Genomic DNA, 21,709 nt, shown 5'->3' with positions numbered 1-21,709 from the left:
GAGATATAACGCATCCCATTTCTGGGTCCACACTTCGAATCCGACACAGAGCTGTGCTGCCAGCCCTTTACATTCACACAGTTATTAGTCACGCTGTAGTCGCAAGTCGATTCCTTACAGCAGTTCTCTGTAGCGTCAGCCGGCACTCGGGTAAGAGGGATGGAGAGCCAGCCTGCCTGCCACCCAGGTAGCACCTCCCTGCCCAGAGCCGGGCATTCCGGCAAGGGAGCAGAGGGATGCACACACATTCACTGTGAACCTCACTGTTGCTCTGGGAAGCACCAAAACTTCACACTGCAGGCTGGCATTCGCTCATAATGCTATGCTTGCAGTAATTAAAAAACCCCTCCAACTCTTGAAGTTTCATTCATAATGTTCTGCTACTAAAATTTAATCGTTCCCTAACAAGCCCTGGTAAAAGACCCAAAAGATTCAAGGGAAATCCTAAAGTCTTAATAGCAGTAAAGCAAACAAGAAGGTGAACATTCAGTTAGTATTTTATTTGAAAATAAATTCAAAACAGGAGAACCTAACTTCAGCTCTTTCAAAGTGTCACAGGAACAAAGGGCCAACAAAAAAAATAAAAAAAAATAACACCACATACCCCCTCGAACATGCACTGTGTTAGGACATACACTCCAAACCCTCCCCTCCCAAAAACCCACAGGCATCAATATAATCTCAAGTGATTCACAAACAAACAAGCCTATGTTTCTGTTACTATAGCACAACACAATACTCTTTTTTTCCTCCGATGTCATTTTTATAACATTATTTTGGAATTTGACTATTTTAAAACTTGGTTGCTATGACACATTATAGTCATTACATGGATTCCTTTCCTACTTTCCAACTGGCAAGACTGTTTCAGTTTTATGAAGTTACAGTACAGACAAAAGACACAACATACCCTAAGTTCTAACAGCAGAAACTCCTTTAATGCCTTCCGTTCCTTGAATAAATGTGTACTGGGAGAAGGGCTTCCCCCTCAATTACCCCAAAGGTCTTCATACTTCCAGCTTCCCCAAGTCAGAATTCTGAGTCTTATTTCTGAAAATGGTCTTTTCACTTTATTACTGCCACTGATGGATGAAATCTGATTTCTTGCAGAATGTGTCAATGACTCCCATACTCTCTAACCTTACATATAATCAGAAAGTGACAAATTTTTCCTGTGGACAATAAAATAAGAAGTACACACCCTCCCCAGTATTTCTGGCTTTAACAACCAGGGATCAAGAACACATGATGAACTCTTCTCTTGGCCCTTTACACTTGAGCTTCACCTCCACAAGGCAACACAGGTTTGGGGAAGACATGTTTTTCCTGTAGATTAGCTTTTTAATTACTGAAATGTCATACCAGATAGATTCACATTCAGAAGTCTACTTCTAAAAGATTGATCTAAATATGAACTTCACAATGTAGCATTAACATCACTGAAATCCTTTTAAAATGTGCACACAGGATAACTTCATCTTCACAAGCCACACTAAATGAAAAGCAGTTGGGAATTTGAGACAGGAAGGTTACTGAAATAACAACTTTCCCCCGTATAACAAACATGCACAAAGGATGTACTTATATATCATACAAACCTTTATTTTCTAGCCTATGAAAAGATATGATTTTTCCTAATATGAAAACAAAGTGGCTCTGTCATTTTCAGTTTCAAAGTTCAACACTAATTTAACATGAACACAATGCATGTTTGCAAAAAAAAAAAATCAGTAACACATACGCTAGCACAATCATTTTTTAAATGTGCAAATGAGAGACGTTTTTCCAGTTATGATCACAAAGCTTTGCTTTGTGTATTTGGCCTAACAAATATTGCATTCAGCTCTTAACCTGAACTTTCTGTTAAGTTTGATTAAAAGCAGTCTTACCAAACCAACTAATTATGGTGCTTCTGCTACTGGCTAATCACTCAGTTGACAACCAGACACAAAGCATGTTGGCACGGACCATTACCCTCAAATTGCCTTAATCAGGACTATGCATTTGCAGGATGGGGGGCTACACAAGCCCATCCTGTTACAGACCCAAGACTACTTCGTGACTGAAATACAGAATTTCTTTTTTTTTTTTTTTTTTAAAGGTGCAATATGTAAGCTATTTCAAGGACCAGTGACAACACACAGATGTATTAACCCTTTGATTATGGTTATTTGTGGAGTGTGCTGAACAGGCAGTTAATGAGGAAGCTACATTAACGTTAGCCAAGTTAATGAAGATAGCTGTCATTCCTGCAAGATTGCATCGTGAGTGTGAAGATCCAGAAAAAAAAATAATTATGGAAGTTGTTAGCAGGAATGATTTAAAAAAAATAATTCAAATTCTATAAAATGAATTGATTTTAAGCATACTTCTGGCAGCTATCAAGCCAATCAATTCATGTTTATAGGACTGTTTAGGTAAACAAATAATAAAAAATAATTTCTACCTGATCTTGAAGAAAACTCCTCTAAAGGGAGTACTTTCTGAAACAATTTGTGAGTAAAGGCTACCGGGTTTGCTTGTCCATGTTGGTTTTTAACTTGAAAAATAAAGCTGAATCAGTATTTCCTAGGTATGACTTCTTTCCCTAGCTGGGAAGAAGAAAAGGAGACTAAAATAGACGAGATGTTTACTATACATTGTCATTCTATTAAGAAACAGAAGATTACCTGCAAGCCTGCCTTTCTTTTTCCCCAAAATGGAAGAGCAGCCATGGAGAAGAACCAACTAGTGCTATTTTGAAGAAAGAGACTGGAAGAACGAGAAAGCAAAATTACAAGCGATGGTTGCTCCCATTTAAGTGGTAAAGAAATGAGAAAGATGAATGCAAAAGCTGGAGCCCATGATGCTTCTTTAGGAATAGCTGAGGCTTGAAGGAAAGATGACTGTAGCTCACCTGAAGAACCTCCAGCAGGCTGAACAGCTCAGAGTTTCTCAGTTAAGTAAGGTATTGAGGCCAATTTCTAAGCCCTATCATTATAAGTAAAATCTCACTAGTTCACAGCATGTGTTTGATAAAAGCTCGTGTATAATGAGTCTCACCGGTTTTCCTATATGATCAGTTTTCCTTTCCTTAAATGAATCTTCCACACAGCAAGAGAAAAGAAAAAAAATTAAGCTAAAGTGATTGTCGGTGCCAGAGAATTGGCAGGGACAATTCAAGGACAGCAAAGCCACTGCTACAGATTTTAAATTTAATTTTTATAATAGATCTGATTTTTAAATTCATGGTGTTCCTTCATAGACTGTCAGGTTTGTCTCTAGCAGTAGTTCCTTTAGGGCAAGCACAGCAGACGGTCTGCCTACCCTGAGGGAAACTGAGACACTCAGATGTGGGGCAAAGGAAAGATATTAATAATTTAAGACAATGGTCTACCACCCCTAGGAGAAAGCAGTAGTGTAAGTACAGAAACATCTAACTCCCAAGGTTACATTAGTCTTTTGTGAACTTTGTAGTTTCCTGAATAGATTTATGAAGTGCTGTAGAGGATACAGTATTACCCATGGTTTTTGGAGGAATTCTAAAAAAGCTCATGGTGACTTGTTAACGGAGTCTCCTGTCGCTGTGAGGGCCTCCAAAACAAGGAGAAGTCAACTGGGAGGCAGCATGAACAACTAGGACAAATACTTTTTTCCTTATTCTTGCAAGGCAAGGAAGTTAACTTATCATAGCCAAATAGAAGATTCACTGAGTAAAAACCATTTCCAGCAACCCAAACATGAATTTTGATTACCCTTTGACATTGGTTCTTATTTGCACTTTATATAAAGGCATATTTGGTAACCCTCTTCTGGCTTACAGAAATAATTATTTTGAAACTGTTTCCACATATTCATTACTCTTTTGACTGTGTAGAGCAAACATTGACCTAACATTCATTCACTGGTACATTAAACTTGGTATTCAATATTCACATGCGTTACAAATCAATTGTACTTGAAAGCAGGAAAGAACAGAGTGAACTTGAAAAATTACCTTTATTTTAAAAAGATGCTTAGGCTACTGCGTGCCTAAATGAAAACCAAGTTTTCTCTTGGTGTAGTATACTATGTCCTTTCCCGACTGACTCGTACTTGGATCTGTTCATTATACATTCAGTTTCTTTTTCACACGCTTGAGACCCAAGCTTAAGAAATCCCAAGGTTCATTTAATCAGAATGAGTTGTACATTAAATTCTATTGAAATCTTCAAACTCATATTCCCTATAAAAATACTAGAAATTATCAATATCAGGACAGCATATTAGTTTTCATCATAAATAATTATATCAGAAAATCCCAAACAGCATAATCACCTACTTAATACACTTCATTTACTAAGACCACCCTATGTGCTGAAATAATACACTCCTCATAAGCACAGAAACCTGGATTCAACATAGATATTTAAATGAGAAACATTGCAAAAAACAATTATCCAAATGCAAGAGAATTAAATTTACAGCCGAGCTTTTGCACATCCATACTGCAGATTTGCTACTCAATCCTACTTTGCTTACAGTGGCAAAATATTCAGCAAAACTGGGTATTGTACCATACAATTAAACATCCTTTGCATAAATTCTTTCACACAAATACTATCAGTGAATGATAACACAGAATTCAGCACCATTACAGCTGAAAACTAGCTGTTTACTCATCAGTTCAGCCTCTCCCAACATTTGTAGTAAACCCATGATTGTAACTATGACTGCGCTTACTTCTTGAGCTAGAGTTTAGTAAGGGGGGGGAGGAGGAATGAATCTTCGAGAATAAAAGCACCAAATTTGAGTAAACACTTTTTTACTACTTGATGTCTTCATTACTATACTACAGTTTGCCCACCACAGAGATGGCAAACAGGAAGGTCAGTACAACTTAAGACTGTCAACTTACCTCGCTCAGAATACCATCATACACGTCAGACTTTTTTAGCTTAGGTTCCCAATTGTTTTTTTTAATATATATACACACGTATGACTGGCTAATACACTTTACCTTCAAGAAGGAGATTCTCACTGCCAACCCCCCCAAAAATGTAGTTTTGCAACAAAAAAAAAAAAAGTTAAGGCCACTTAAATATGGACTGTGAACCTCAAGCCCAAGTATACAAATTCTGATGCAACTCATCTTCTGAAGTCTATGGACAGCTCTTCCAAAAAGCAGTAATAACTGATAGATATGAGCATTTAAGTATATGACTTATGTTACTGGTAAACTCATTAGAAAAACATACACTGGTGAAACTTATGCAGGAAGAGAAAAAAACCCCAAAATTTGCAAAAAAGAACAAACTGCACACATTTATTCATCCCATTTCACCTTACTACAGTGTAAAGGACAAGTGTAACCTACAGAAATGGATTGTCTCTTCACTTTAACTGTACAAGACAATATGAAGCAGTGGCTAACTGAAAACCAAGGAAGAACATGGAAGAAATCAGATGCAGAAAGAAGTTTCAGTCCATGTATGAATCTACAACAGTTTAATATCTAACTTTTCCATGATAGCTCTTTGTGAATTCATTCAGCCAAAATAGACAAGAAGCTGCTTTTTACTGTCTAAGAACAGGTTACTTGGTAGTGAGTATGGTAACAGAAACCCCTAGAGAGTACCAACATTTATAAGAGATGTGTAACACTATCGAAGTTTTTACAGTTACTGCTCAAGTCTATCAAAACTGGCTAAAAGATACTCACAAAACTTAACTTAGCTAAGAGAGACCAGCCCTTCTTGAAAGGGAGGAGTTTCTTGATGGGTGAAAGCAAGAATTTAACTCCAGTGCTTCAAGTGGAGCTCTCCTGAGATCACCTCTGTTTCCATCAGCTATACAAAATGCTTTGAGAAACAGTCTTCCCAGACAAGGGCAAACTTCCTGTAACACCAGTATTTCAGTAATTTTGCAAAAAGTATTGAACATATCAAGCAGGAAAAACATTGCATTTCCAACATCAGTACTAAGACTTTGTGCAGAGGTGCCCTGCATGCTAGCTTTGGTCGCCAGCACTTCCAGGAAGTCCAACAGATCTCTGCGGTAAGCATAGGAAATAATACAACCGCTGCCTCATAGCTAACATCACAGGCATTCTGACCACAATTATAAAAACCACATCTCTCTACCACAAAAATATTTTTATAAAGTGTTACAGCAGGGTGAAAAAAATAATAAAATTTAGTGAATACAAATGTGTTTCAACTTCTGTAGTGGGTGTGCATGGCAATGTTTTGGTAGTGGGGCTGGGGGGCTACAGGGATGGCTTCTGTGGGAAGCTGCTAGAAGCTTCCCCTTTATCCAATGGAGCCAACGCCAGCCAGCTCCAAGATGGACCTGACACTGGCCAAGGCCATCAGTGACAGTGGCAGCGCCTCTGGGATGGTGTATTTAAGAAGGGGTGAGGGTGGGAACAACAAATTGCAGCAGAAGAGGAGTGAGAATATGTGAGAGAAACAACCCAGCAGACACTGAGGTCAGTGAAGGAGGAGGCACCAGAGCAGAGATGCCCCTGCAGCCTGTGGTGAAGCCCACGGTGAGGCAGGCTGGGCCCCTGCAGCCCCTGGAGGGTAACGCTGGAGCAGATACCCACCTGCAGCCTGTGGAGGACCCCAGAGCAGGTGGATGCCCAAAGGACGCTGTGACCCTGCAGGAAGCCTGTGCTGGAGCAGGCTTCTGGCAGGAGCTGTGGGGAGAGAGGAGCCCAGGCTGGAGCAGGTTTGCTGGCAGGAGCTGTGACTCCGCAAGGGACCCACGCTGGAGCAGTGTGTGCCTGAAGGACAGCACCCTGTGGAAGGGACCCACGCTGGAGCAGTGTGTGCCTGAAGGACAGCACCCTGTGGAAGGGACCCACGCTGGAGCAGTGTGTGCCTGGAGGACAGCACCCTGTGGAAGGGACCCACGCTGGAGCGGTTCATGAAGAACTGCAGGAAGGACTCATGTTGGAGGAGCTCATGGAGAACTGTCTCCTGTGGGAGGGACCCCACACTGAGCAGGGGAAGAGTGTGAGGAGCCTCCCCCTGAGGAAGGAGCAGCAGAGGCAAGGTGTGATGAGCTAACCACAATCCCCATTCCCTGTCCCCCTGCTCTGCTCAGGAGGGGAGGAGGTAGAGAAATTGGAAGCGAAGTTAAGCCTGGGAAGATGGAAGGGGTTGGAGGAAGGTGTTTTTAAGTCAGCTTTTATTTGTCATTACCCTGCTCTGATCTGATCGGTAATAAACTAATTTCCCTGAGTCTGTTTTGCCTGTGATAGTAACTGCTGAGTGATTTTCCTGTCCTTATCTTGACCCACAAGCTTTTCATTCTGTTTTCTCTCCCCTGTCAAGCTAAAGAGGGGAGTGATGGAGTGGCTTTGTTGGGCACCTGGCATCCAGCCAGGGTCAAACCACCACAATTTCTGATACAGCAACAGCAGGAGAGGGACTTTATGCCCCCAAGGTCCATTACAGATTGAGCAATTCAGTAAAACTTAACAAGACTGTATTAAGTATTAGTTTTAGAAGCTGCAGGTTGACCAGGCCCTCGTGCTTGTCACTTTCAGCATCCAGCTGCTGGCTGTTTTTAGAGAAAGTTACCTCATTAGCCACCAGCAAGTAAACAGATACTCCCATTTTTCTACACACACACACCCCCCAATAGATTAATTAACATTTGAAACAAGTTGCTAAAAGGCTACTTGTAGTCAATCGCAGCACCTGCAATTATAAAACAGGATAGTTTTAAGATCACCATTCTCAAGATAAAATATAAATTGGCAATAACAATTCCATCAGCACCAGGTTGGAACAAATCCCTAGGTCTATGCTGAAATAAGTCACCCACAGAGGAGGGCAAATGTACACCACATCTGAAGTAACAAGATACGTGTTACTGAACTAAGCTATTTCAAGCTGACAGAGAAATAGAACTATGAGGAAAACAATGTTGTTGGACATTTTAACTGAAAAATATGTAATCTTGAAGCTACTCTGGACTGCATTTTATGTTCAGTGCTTAAAATGGCTAGAGATCTACACGGAGCAGGCTGCAAGAGAACAAAACCTGGTCTATCAAGGCTTTTTATTTCTGTAATAATCCAGGAAAACCACAACTAAGTCTACTTAAGCATTTATCACCGACAAACAATTCTGACAGAACTAAAATATAACCATTCCTCCCACATGCTAATGACAGAATGGCTAGACCTAAATAGTATCCCATAATAATTTTGCGTGTATGGAGTGTTCCATTTCATTTAGTGATATTATAAAAGTGATGCATTGGCCATAACATTTACTGTTTACTATCTGCAGCAAGCTATACCCTTCTCAAGGGAGATTAAATAATCAAGAAAACATTATTCATACTCTGTATTTGAGAAAAGTAGATCGCTGTGCCAATTACAGATTCTTTCCAGTATTAAGGATGCATGCTAGCCTAGAAAGGAGGAGGAAAGGTAAGAGAGAAAACTGGAGATTTGGTTGCTTCCCACATGAAAAGGAGGTCATACATTCATGCATTGAAGAAGTTTTCCTTCAGTCCAACAAAGCCTGAAGAGCAAAAAAATGTAAATGGTAGTTTTGAGTAGCTGCTGAAAGCACTTCATTATGGGGAAAGAAACCTGAAAGCTCTGAAGAACCATACAGTGACTCACAGGACTACAAACAGAAAGATCCAGAAGTAGTCAGATTGCAATTTTGTTTCCAGAGTATCCTTTAGAGGTGAATATTTTAATGGTAACATTTGTTTAAAATATTCTTTATTAATATTGCTTATGCACCATTTTCCACTCAAAGATCACAGTGATCGATACCGGCTGTAATGAATGAAGTGTAACACCTCCAGAAAACAGATGCTACATTATTCATTTTACAGATAAGTAAATGCAAGTATGAAAAATTAAGTGACTTGCCCTAGTCAGAGAGCCAAAAACACATCTGTGAATATAATCCAGATACCCCAGATTCCAATGATCTTCTAACCACTAGACACTAGCCTTTCTAAAATGAAATTTAGCCTTCCCCTAACATTTCACCCTCTTTCTAACAAGTCTGGCAAAGCTAGTACTGAGGATGTTCACTTCATGTGGCTGACTTAAGAAACTAAAAACTTAAAAATAAACAAACCCAAAACCTCAACTTTACCACATGGATTACAGAAGTCCCTACTCCCTCACTGTAGGGCTCAGTTACCCGTCTCTGCCCTCCCAAGAGCAGTCAGCAACAGCTCACAGATATAAAGGTACCAGCCAGGCACAGGCTTGTTAGGAGGTCTCAGGGTCACACATCATCCCAGAACGCCTGCTGCCATCCTGATTCATGGCAGGCACTTACACCCAGGAGCTACCACCACTGCATCCAAATGAGAGGAAGAAATGGATGGGATCATCAGAGAAACGTATACTGCCCCAACAGCTGTTCCTCCACATGTCCTGTCTCTCATGGACAGTTATCTTTAAGCTGCCTTCTTTACAGCTCTTAGCACACACTATGCATTGCAACAGCCTAGTGACCCAAAGCTCAGCAAAGGGTTAAAAACGCTCAGCAGTACTCCTGGTACAGTAAACGCTTTCAATGTGATGGCAGTTATGTCTTATGCTGTCTTAGCTCAGAACCGGTGGAGGGTTTTCTACCAGTGCTTTAGAAACCCCTAATGGTCTAAGGAAAACTTAAAAGGCTAGCAAAACGTTTATACACAAGGGAGGGTAGACACAAAAACACTGATGACAAAATGCCACCAGTCAAAGAGGGTTAAAGAAAATTAATATTGCTTAGAGATGACACCAAGCAATCATAATTTGATTGTCACCACTTACAACCTCAAAAATAAATGAGCAGAAACTTGAGAAACAGCATGTGCAATTAATCAATTTCACTGCACAAATTTTTCAGATGTTACCACAAACAGAAAAAACTCCTTAAGTGCTGGAGTACTTAGTACATGTATACAGTATTTATGCACTCACAGTCTGAAAAATTAGAGTTGCAGAACATACCAATTACTTAAGTTTTTTTTTAAAAAATCATCAAAGAACATATTTTAGATACCCATGCCTTAAAACATTTGCTTGAACACACAACAGGAAATCTACGTTACCTAATAAGCATGAGTAATGAGCCAGAGAATGAAAACATGTATCTAGTATTGAAAAATCAAGGCTTGTTTCCTAAACTGCTATGGTAAGTCAGACCACAGATCTCAGATTCATATCTAAAATCATTCACATTTACAGTCAAACAATCAACAGCCAGACTGCAGAAAGAGAATAAGATTATTAAGAAAGAACAAGGTCAAAATTCACCTTATTGCACAATCATAAAACAAGGTGTGGTACAGTTTGTGCATTGCTACAGGTGTACTAAAACTTGTCAGCAGGAAATTAACTCTAATTATAATAAAAGATCAAGGCCATTGCAAATGCATCTGCAACGAAGCCTTTGGAAATACCAGTGAGGCCAAATAAGAATATCCACAGTAAGGGCACACTGTTTCCGTTCTATGTGAGCAAATACTGACTTTGTTTTCAGCACAACAAGTCACGTTAATAATCTACTCTGAAACATGTATGAATTTAAAAAAAATGAATGGATTCAATCCTGCTGACCCTATGCATGATTATATTCCTACTGGTGTACCACAAACCACAGGCTTATAGAACTAAGCCTGAAGCAGCCCACTTAACATAAAAACCCCTCCACATCACAGCTCCACCATGAAACCCCCAACCATGCCCTAAAATACTGCATTTGAACTTAATTCACAAATAAACCAGCAACTATTACACACTGAGTAGACTCTCTAAAGTTAAGTCCCACTTTAGCACTGCAGGTTGGTCTTTATGATACTTCTATGACTACAGTGGAAGCTTAAAGAGTCCAACCATATTGCACTTCAGTCCTCCTATTCCCTATATTCCATCAACCAGTCTTAAAGTTAGATCCAACGGCAGAAAATCATCTTCTTCTTTTCCCTCCTCTTAAAAAAGAAAAACAAAAACCTTTGCTAAGCTTACAACATTACAACCTGCATTTATAAACAACTCAATGAAATCCCCTCCACCAGCATTTTCTGAAGTCAGTATTTTCCATTTTTATTAAGTTGATTTGTTTCTTCCAGAAAAGTCTACTTAAAAACAGTATCTAAATCCCACTCCCCCCAAATGTTTCCTTGAAAAGCTATGCCTGTCCCCTACACTCCTTTTGCTCGCTCAAGACAATCAGATTTAGAGACAGAGAGCCTGAAAAACAAATCTTGTTTTTATACCACTACACCATAACTGTGGAGTTGCCAAGGCCTACTACACAGCTACAATTTTTATCCTTTAAAAGAAGAGCATTTGTTTTGAAGGCATGCTAATTTTTGATTTACACTTGCTCAAAAATTCTGTGCCTATTAAACCTGGGTTTTATTAACATCACTATATTTGTGGTTACAGCAAACACACTTCTATCAAAAAAAACCCAACAACCAACCACCCCAAAAACCACAAACCCACAATGCACTACCCTTGGAAAATTGCACTTTTGTATTTTATTTTTTAAAGCATCTGATGTTTCATTGTTTAAAACACCCCACAGTTTTACAGTCAAAGAAAACACTGCCCAACAATCCCAACTTCTTTTTGGCAGGAATGCAAGTCTTCCATCAGTCTGCCTTAAAAATGAAAGAGTGAATAATCAGCTTAGCAACCCCAAAAATCTCAGCAATATACAAAAACTCCCAGCTCCCAGCTGGGCATTTGAAATCAGACCAGGTTTTCTGAAGCTCTTATTACCAAACTACACAGTTCAGAGAAGTGTCATTTTGAGCTTTAAAGTCGATTAGTTCCTCCATTTTTTCCACTGGTTTCCTTGCAATATAGTTAATACTAAAAGGAATACTCAACTGTTAGCGAGCCAGCCACACTTCTTCCATTTTGCCAAAAGAATTTTTTGCAAAGCACATGGGCAAACTCGTTCATTGCACGTGGCATTACAATGAAGCAACTTCTGAATGACAGAGGATGACTACAGGGGAAACCTGTTTGTGGGAGGAAATTAAGATGCTGGCACAAAAGGTTAACCGCCCACGCAGAACCTCGGGGCTCAGGGCAGGGTTTCCTTAGGACACGCAGGTTACGGCACCTCCACGGCTGCTCTTGGGCACCGCAGCCGCCACGGCCAAGGCGCCCACCCGCGCCAGGGCCCACGGAGCGATGCCGAGCACTGCCGCCCACCCGAGCCTCAACTCTTGACAACCAGCGACGCCCAAAACGTCCCACAAGTTGTGACAAGCCTCCCGAGGGCTACCGGCCGCTTGCACTGCAGAGGCCCAGGCCCCAGCGCCCGCGGGCCGCCCAGGCGGAGGCAGCGTGCCCCGGCGGGCCGGGTGCTTACCGGGCGGTGTCGAGCAGCGGGTGCTTGGTGCCCACCAGCTTGCGGACCTGCATGGCGATGTTGCTGAGCTCGTCGCTCAGCAGGCACCGCAGGCTCATGAAGGACGTCGGGTACCCTACGATCTTCTCGGCCTCCGACACCACCTGGCTCCAGGGTGGGCCGCTCGACGCCAGGCGCCGAAGGCCGCCGGCGCCGCGGCCCCCGCGCCGCAGCAAGGCGCCCCACATCTACGCCCGCCGCCCCGGGGAGGCCCCCGGGTGCCGGCTCCTCTCTCCCGTTACTCGCCCCGGCGGGGCCCCGGAGACCAAGCGGCCACGGATGAGTCCGCCTCCTCGCTCGCTGAGGCCAAAGAACACACACACCCCGCCGCCAGCAGCCGGCTCAGCCGTGGGCGGCGGGACCCCGCTGCGGCCGCGCTGCCGAGGGGAAGGCGAGCAGGCAGCGCGGCGGTGGCCGGTGCGGGCTCATTGTGCCCTGGGGGCAGCCATCTTGGGTGTCGCAAAACACGGCGGGACGTAAAGCGAGGGCGGCAAGGCGCTCCCTTCCCCCTCCCGCCCGCCCTCCTCGCCTGACGGCTGCGGCGGTTGGGCGGGGGAAGGCGGACGCGGGGTTGAGGGACGCTGGATGAGGGAGGTCGGCTGCTGGGGAGGAGGGCTGTGATGCCTGCGAGGTGTGTCTCCCCTTGTCCTTCACCCTCGGCCCTTGCAGTGGGTGAAGGGCAGCCTCCTCTCTTCCCCACTCTGTGCTTGCCGCTTCCCAGCGCGGGGTCTGCGGGCGCTCGCCGGCCCGGGCACGGCGGGGGTGCTCCCGGGCCTGGGCCCTCGGCTGGCTGGGGCTGCCCCGCAGAAGGGGGTGTGCGCAGCCCGCTCCCGGTGGTGCATGCGGAGGCTAACGGGGAAGGGAGTTCAAGTTGCCGCATAAAGTCTTCAACGTGTAGTCTGCAGCTGCACAGTCACGCTTCCATGATTGCAGTGTATGGATGCTCTTCTTTGTCTTTTCCCACAGTTGTTTGGGACGTGGAACCAGCAGGCTTTACTGCCTGCTCTGCCTTTTCTGTGCAGGTTTGTCCTATGGTGTTCTGCTGTGACACAGCTGAGGAGTTTATCGACAGCCTCTGTATAAGCAGAAGAGGTACTTTCAAGCGGTTAATGTCAAAACCGACAACTAATCTTGAGTGCCCAGCTGAAGACTGCTGGGTCCTGCAGTTCTATACTGTGGTCTACTGTATATCGTGTAGTCTTTTATTCTGAGTACAGCCATCACTGATGCCTTTTTGCAGCTACATGCACCCAAAGCTTCTGTGAATTCAAAGAATGAGTTTTCTGTAGCCCAGAGAAGGAAAATTAACTGGACGCTTTCAGAAATTGGATTTAATGACCTCCTCAATTCTATAAATACTTCAGCAAGAATGCAAGCTATTCTGTCTTTATGATCAGTTACATTCATTCCTCCTATAACTTCCAGGCTTTGTTGCAACGTGTCTGGCAGAGTTCTGATGAGAAAACAGTCCCATTGACTACATTCATGTGAAAAATGAGGGATGTTACATTTCTTATTTTTACAAATACAAGATACAGGCCACTTTATTTTGTTTGCATTATTCCACATAATTAAAAAGAGTTATACTGGAGGTTACTGTAAAAGAAGGTGCAAATGGAAAACAATTCCATCAAAAGGTGAAGTGCAGTCCAGGAAAGCACAAGTAACTGTTGAAGTTAGAAGGGGGAAGTTGAAAAAAAAGGAACGCCCTTACCTGTTCCCAAGTGACAGTGACAGGGTGTGTTTATTGTTCTTATGCCTGAGACAACTCAAAATGGGTGCCAAAACTAAAAGTTACTGTCTCAGGGAAGGGGGTTTGACTGTGGAGTCAGCGATGGCTGGATGTACATGTGGCATCTCATAAATGGCCTCTCCCAAACTGCAGAAGGAAAAAACTAGAATGCAGAGAACTTGTAAAAACTGGAAAGGTGACAGGAGAGTTAAGGTTCTAGTGTCAGATCTTTGCTTTCTGTGCTGCCTGTCTCTGAAAGAACAAAACTTTGCTTTGAAGGAGCTGTCATTGAGTGAGTGTAGTTAGCTAGTGTCATAGAACAAACTGTTGCTAAATAGGGAATTTCAGCTCATAAACACAGTCTAAAAATGACAGAATGCAATGGCACGTTTCTGTGCAGAAAGACTAAGTTAATGAAAATTGCCGGAGGGATGCACTTAAGAGGAGCGACCAAGTCACCTCATCCTGTAATGGTGACAAGTTCCTTGATTCATTTCCTGAGCCATATCCATTCTTGCACTTAATGTGGTAAGTGTTCTGTGAAAAACTAACATGATTATGCAATTAAGGTCTGCTTAAAATAATACATATAAACTGAGGAGAATTAGAGTTCTATGGGCAGTAAACCTACCATCTCCTAATGTGTGAGACTTTAGCTTTTCAAAATCACTGTTCTTTGTGTTACAGTCTAAGAAACTGAACACCTTTTCCCCCCCTTATTTAGAATTCTCCTAAGTCCAAATGGTTTAGAAATCGGGCAAGACACTTGATATCCACAACACTGCACACTGCCACTAGAGCTACCTAAGGATTTACCAGCAGCAGGTTGATGTTCTTTACATGTCATCACTGGAGAAATAAAGTATACATTTTGTCAGTAAGTTTCACATCATTTTTTTGACCACAGAGACTCTTTGACAAGATTATACTGTAATACCCGTGGACCTTCTGTGTCTCACTCTCAGCCCAATGCCTTCATCCCTTTCCCTTCTCTTACCAATGTAGCAGTCTTACTTCACTAGTCCATTTTTGACTCCTGGTCCAAGTTAATGGTTTCTTTTTCCCAGACTGCTCACTTCTTCACTGCAGTACCACACACCACCCCTGCTGGCTACAGTTCTTTCATTCTCTTCACAGCTGCCTCATCTTTTTCTCATTAAGTTCCAATCATCCTCTTGTCTGCACAGCCTGCATCCTAATGATGGACTCTTCTTTTCACACACATTTATGGGTGGGACTGTGGGGAGCAACACCAGAACCCTGTCTCAGTTCTTGCACTCACCTCCACGAAGGCCTCTGTTGCTAGGAAAAGCAATTGCCGGAAAATCTTGCCCATCCCCAGTAAACCTACAGATGATGTCCATTACTGTTGAGACTTTTCAGACAGTAGAATATGGAAAGACCATTCTGACCAGAGGTCTGTATTTACATTTTTTTATGGAAACAGCCTGAGATGTTGCCTACCCATCAAATCACTGGCAAATCCTTCGCCAAATTTCAGGTTTAGTTCATGCAGATAGAAGAAGTTTCTCAGTCATACAGTCCAACAATATTTTTTAACACAAGTAAAATGTATTTTTTGCCAACCTTATTTTGCAAACTGACTGAACTATTTTAAAAATCAGCTTCAGGCTGACACACCAATCACAATAAAAATCATTACAAATTAGTTAATATTTTACAGTTACAGGCATCAAAAGCCAGGGTGTTATAATGGGTAATGATGGACCAACTTACCCATAGGCGTTGCTGCTTGTGCTGCCTGCAATTTACGGTTTCTCAGTTTTTCTCTCCACAAAACCATGAGAAGCAGAAGTATGATGTACTTACCATATTTTAAATTGTGGACAAAACCACAAGCTTTATTCTTCTTTTTTCTCCTTGGCTCATTTCCCCTCAGGATTTGAGAGAAAAACCCACACTATTTCAAGAGCTTCAGTGACTGTACAATAGATGTGTCTATTTCTTTAGAGTGTTAAGTAGAGAAGAGAAATGAAGCTCTTTTTTTCTCTATCAATTGACTTTGTTAAGCCTCCCCAGGAGGAGAAAGAAGCCACTGCAGGGGGTCAGTATCAAAGTTGAAGAACAAAGATGAAAGGTGAAGAGACACTTCTGTTTACACCAGCATGCTCTGGACTAATGTACCAGAGAATACATCAAAGCCACAACTAATACCATCTCTGGATATCTTTTCTAACAAATGAAATGTGGAAATATTTTCCTGACTACCATCTAAAATAAAACTCTTGCAAAGCACTCTCATTTGGTTGGGAACATTTGACTTTTCAACCTTTTATAGTTACTCTGGCCTTATCCAAAATAAATGTTGTCCATAGGAGAATGAAACTAGCAATGTTAATATTTTATACTAACTATACCGTGCCTATATAACCTAATATTCTTCTAGATGTTGCTATATTTTTTAAATATGTTAAAGCTTAGGTACACTCTTAAGGATGTTTACAAAAAGAAAAGTTAACAGAAATATGTCTGTTCCTTCCAAATCATCCAGGTAGTTAGTTGTCTTGTGTGTGTCTCCTTATCCTACATACAGTTAATTGATTTATTCCATAACATCCTGGGAAAGTAGACAGCGATGATCATTTCCATTTTGGAAGTCAGGAGGTTTAACAGAGAGGTTGTGTGATTTGTCCAAGGCTTTGCAAAACCCCTAAGGCAAACTGAGAAAAGAATCCACTTTTCTTGACCTCGTTGTCTGTGTCTTGTCTACAAGGCTGCCTGTCTTCCTACTAGCTGACAGACTACCAAGAAGGATGAAGGCCTTATTGATCCTATAGTTAGACACTGAAAAAACAGCATTGTTTAGCATGAGTTGATTTCAGTAGGAGTCATGTCCCTTGGACAGAATTTGGCACTAAAAGGTATTAATTTTTAAACCTACTGAGATACCAATATCAGTACATGATGCGTTGCTGGTTAATAAATGATAATAAATGCATAATTATTTCAATTTTCTTTAAATAACAAATAAATAAATACAGCTGTGATATAGGGATCCTTTGTATGAGCAGGTGTATGTTACGCTTTCCACTCTGCGCACAAAATGCAGTGATACAGTAGCTCGTCGGTGCACGGCACAGATGAGAAGCCGAAGCTCCCGGTAGCTCTCAGCAGTGCTGCGCAGGCAGTGGGACGTGCCCCTCCTGTGCTGCACACTCACAGAACACAGTTCCCTTCTCATGGCTTGCCAGCCAGCACTGCACAGAAAACAATCAGTTGAAATCCCTCCATTTCAGCAAGCTGAGTGGGAACAGGAGCAGACGAGTGTGTGGCTGATAATGCCCCTCCTTCACAGAGTCACTGTTTTTTCACCTCCCAACCCAATTTCAATTGTAAGACAGCCTCTTAGGCTGTCTCTTCTGACGGGCAGTACTCCACTCAGGGGAATTTGGACAGAGACTCTCAAAACAGCAATGTTTTGTAGCCAAGTAATCTACAGAAGAAGGGGGAGGAAGATAAGCACAATGTTAGTTCTGGTCATATGCAATTGAAGCTGACAAAGCATCCATCATCCTGTACAATATTAGCCTTTAAATATTCAGCTTTATCAGTTCCCCCATTCCTAATCCATCATTAACCACCCCATGAAGCCTCAGCTGATTAGCCCCACCTCTGCAGCTCAGCAACCCATTAACTATTTATTATTTGTATTTAATTGAACTCTAGTAGCAGTGGAAAACTCCAACCAGACACAAACTGGAACAAAGGAGATGGTCCCTTGCCTAAGGAGTTCATGGTCTGGGCAAGAGCAAAATGCAGCAAAGAGGAAATGACAGCCATGCTGAACAAAGGTTTACTCACATGCCCTCTATCAAACTCCCTACACCACAAATCTATAGATTTTCTATGGATTTTTTTTTTTTTTTTGCAGTGAGTTCCACCTCAGCATCCCTTAAAATCACGGCAGATTATGCAGTTTGGGAGTGTCCAGTAGAAAAAAAAATACGGGATTTTTGTACGTTATGTGAAAAATAGATTGAAAAACTCTGCCTCAATCATTCCACAATTACTAGGCAGTGATACAACCAGGGATTAAATTCATAGTATAGTAGGAAGCTGGCAAACATATATAATGTACACATTTTATATGGATTTAAACAAATAAATGGAAGCCTTTATCAGTTAAAAAGCCTATTTATCACAGATTAAACATATGTAATTTATGAAGTGTTATTTATATTTTGCTGCTTGCAATTCACATGCATAATCAAATCATAGATACAATACTAAGTGTTCTTTCTGCTAGTAATGCTGGGTTTAAGGGGAGAAGATCTATACACCTTTTTCTGTCTTTCTCTATTTTTTTACTTAGATGGGAAGCTATGTGTTCTCCACCAAGACTGGCTGCACATTTCCTCTGAAGTGAATTTTGCAGAAGTCACCGGTGCCTTTATTACCTCCACCTGGATTTCTCTACTTTATGAGTCCCCTTTGAAGTGTGCCTGAACGATCCAGTTCCCAAGAAAGCCGCTACCCACTCCTTGAGCAGTGCAGCACAGCACGAGTGCTCTGCACCAGAGACTCAGCCCTGGCTTGCTGTTTACTTGTCAACTTTAAAGCCCAGAGCACTCGAGGAAATGGTTTTCTAAGGGGCCACTCTGCCTCTGTGCCCACTTGCTGCCTTGCTACCAGGTGAGGAGTAGTGCCTGTCTGGGTACCAAGTTTCAATATATGAAAGTCAACCTGGATGATAAAGAAAATGGGTTTAAAATTTGAGTTAGAAAACCCAAGTTACACAAAACCATTTGAATCCACCCCTATAATTCTGTGTCTGAACAAATTAATGTATTAGCACTGACTAAGTGGCTTTGGGGAAATTAAAACAAGATAAACAAAGGTACTCATCTGTAGCGTTCTGTACTATCTAGACACTTTCCCCCAAGTCTACGTAAACCCTTCTGTTCAATATAGGTGTTTTTCAGTATGATTCCCTCTGCTTTTGAATTTATCCTGTCAGTCCGTTGGAGACAAAGAGTGATGGTCCTCAGGGTACAAGGGGCAATGCATTTATTTTTACCTAGCACTTGACTCACTTGCATCTGTTCTCCTTTTAGTGCCTGTAATTAAAAAGCCAGCCTGCCACTTCAGTACGTGCCTTTAAATGATTAAAATTTGAACATTAATAGCAATCATAGTTACTGCTGCTGTACAAGAGGAAGAACAATTGATCTAGGCCAACAGTGTTAAGTAAGCTATAGAAGGGAAACCATAAGCTACTAGTGCCAAATAGAATATAAGAGTATTGAGTCATGTGAAAGAAGCACCTAAGGTAGTATACCCTGTCTCTGATAAGCGCCAGCATGAAGTGCTTAAGGGGAGAAAATGAGAAATCAAGCAAGTATGGAGAAGTATGTCCTGTGGCATGTCCGCCCAGCTTCCACCTGACTGCACTTTAGAGACTTCTTGAGGCAGCTGCTCTATCAAGTCTACCACATTTAATAAACCAAAATGGATCTGTTTTCCAGAACTTCTAAGTCTGGTTCTTCGAAGCTCTTCTTTGAAGCTATTTAGACTTTTGCTCCCCTGAACATCCTGTGGATATGTGTTCCACAGTTTTATTATGCGTTATGTGGAAAAAAACCCACTTCATTGTATTTATTTTAAGCCTCCTAACTAATAGTTTGCACTCAGAGCCAATAAGGCATGCCCAAGCTAGTCTAAAAGAAGCTTTGAACAACATCTCCTTCCCTTTCTATTTTATTAATTCCACCCATCTTCCTTTTTCTCTCTCTCATTCCTTCTTTCTTTTATTCTCCAAGCTACGCAGGCATCCAATTTATAAATGCATGCCTATTATGTACCAAAATTCGAATGACTAAAAGCATGGCAGTCCTTCAGAGACATACTCTTCCACGATGATGTCACCTGCTTGTAAATTTAATCTTAAACTCTGGCACCTCAGTTCCTTTCTGAGCTGTGGAATGATGGTGACCTGGTTTTCAGAGGTGCTTAGCACCCACCACCTCCTGGGGGGAGCTGCAGGCACTTGACACGCACAAGAGAACACTTTTATGCAAAGCATCTGCCTGGCTCTGGGCACTCAAGGATTAAATTGTTATTCTGGATTCAGCTTCACAGTGTAGGGACACAGGAAACCATCAGCCCCAGAATGAAATTAAGAACCTTAGGACTAGCGGTGCAGCCCTTACTTATGGTGATTTAAGGTAAGCAGTCCTCTTGAATTAAATATGAATCTTCCCATCTTTTTCAAGATCAGTGGCAAATGCTACAGCAGACAGCCATCTTACAGAATTTGCGTAGTATAAATGTATATAGATCATTGCTGTATCAGGCTTCCTGCTTCAATATCTGCTTTTCAGCTTTCTATCTGTTTCCACTGTAAAACACACCAAAACTTTAACTTACACGTTCACGTGCACAATCATCCAATAGATACGCTTTCCATCTGCCCTATAGTTTTTCCTCTTTCTCTGTTCTCCTCTCACTCTTGGAATTTGCTCAGACCTAGTCTCTAGCCAAAAGTATCTTTTCTTTTTTTTTTTTTTCCCTTCAGTGTACTCCTCTTAGCATTTCTTTTTGCTTTCTCACCACCTTTCTATGTGTCAGCCTTGTTCCAGTTCTTCTCCCCAATGGCATTCAGAACTCCTGCTACTTTCATACACTCTCACCATTTTAAGCCGCTTTCCCACATGCTCCCTTTCACGGAACACCTTCCTTCCGCTGATTTCCGAAGCACAGATGCTTGTTCGCTTTCCGTGATGGCAACAACAGCTCTAAAAGAAACATATCATTTCCCATCCTGCAATTCATGCACAAATGCCTGGCATGTGCTGCCTGGAGAAAGCCTTTCAACTTTGAATTTCCTTGCCTTTGTGGAATCTGTGAAAAAGTCTGATAAATTACAGCTTTGGCAGTTATTTCAAATAACTTTATTTGCAGCCAAGTAAGGCAAAATCTGTCAATGGTGCCATCCCCATGTTCTTTCAAAGGTCAGTGGTGTTTCATGAGTAAGCTCAAAGTCAAGCTGGTTCAAAGGGAGTCTCACATTTCATTTTTTTCCAAGAAGGTTAGGTTACATGTTCTAATGGTGACAGGACTGTCCTACAAGACATAAGAGCTGGGTTCTAGTTGAGGCTGTGAGACTCTTCAAGTACATGTGTTTTGTCACCTTATCTCTCTCCTGATGATTTCTCATCTGCAAAATAGCTGTAATACTAACTGGCAGTTGTAATATTAGTTAACAACAGACAAGAAGACCTCAACTAATCATATGGGTGTCTAGGTTTGGAACTTGGCCTTGGACCTGGTTTTAGTGTTGGCAGTTCAGGTAAAGCAAATAAACCTCAGTCTACAGCTCTTCACACGGGGGCTTAAGAGGCACTAGCTGTGACACACAATATGCAAGAGGTAATTTCTCACATTGTCTCAGTGGGTGAGAGGAAGCAATAATACAGAGCTTTGGCTCTGCAAGCCAACTGAATTGCTGCCTGAGGTTGCAGGAATGGTGGTGCACCTGGGGTCCTCTAACGATACTCAGAAGAAACCACAGCATGGCAGGGGTTGACGTGTATGTGGGCAGGATTTCAGAGCATGTTAATCGGGATATGCATGGAGTTTCTGACCTTCAGTT

The 21,709-nt window shown here is 41.9% G+C and overlaps 1 protein-coding gene across 3 annotated transcripts in view; it reads right to left on the bottom strand.

The window, feature by feature from the left end:
- PDSS2 (decaprenyl diphosphate synthase subunit 2) overlaps window positions 1-12,842 on the bottom strand; it is a 120,141-nt gene extending 107,299 nt beyond the window's left edge. Inside the window, exon 1 of one of the 3 annotated variants that reach the window (XM_056343775.1) lies at window positions 12,327-12,842. In XM_056343775.1, coding sequence (XP_056199750.1) covers window positions 12,327-12,553 — 227 coding nt within the window. In that variant the 5' untranslated portion in view covers window positions 12,554-12,842. The remainder of the gene's footprint in view (window positions 1-12,326) is intronic. The other 2 variants (XM_056343776.1, XM_056343774.1) reach the window with 2 other exon arrangements.
- Between the last annotated feature and the right edge of the window lie 8,867 nt (window positions 12,843-21,709).

This window comes from Falco biarmicus, chromosome 6, assembly GCF_023638135.1.
Source record: "Falco biarmicus isolate bFalBia1 chromosome 6, bFalBia1.pri, whole genome shotgun sequence".
Lineage (NCBI taxonomy): Eukaryota > Metazoa > Chordata > Aves > Falconiformes > Falconidae > Falco > Falco biarmicus.
The sequence above is the reverse complement of the archived record's forward strand: the minus strand, read 5'-3'. Positions and strand labels throughout refer to the sequence as shown.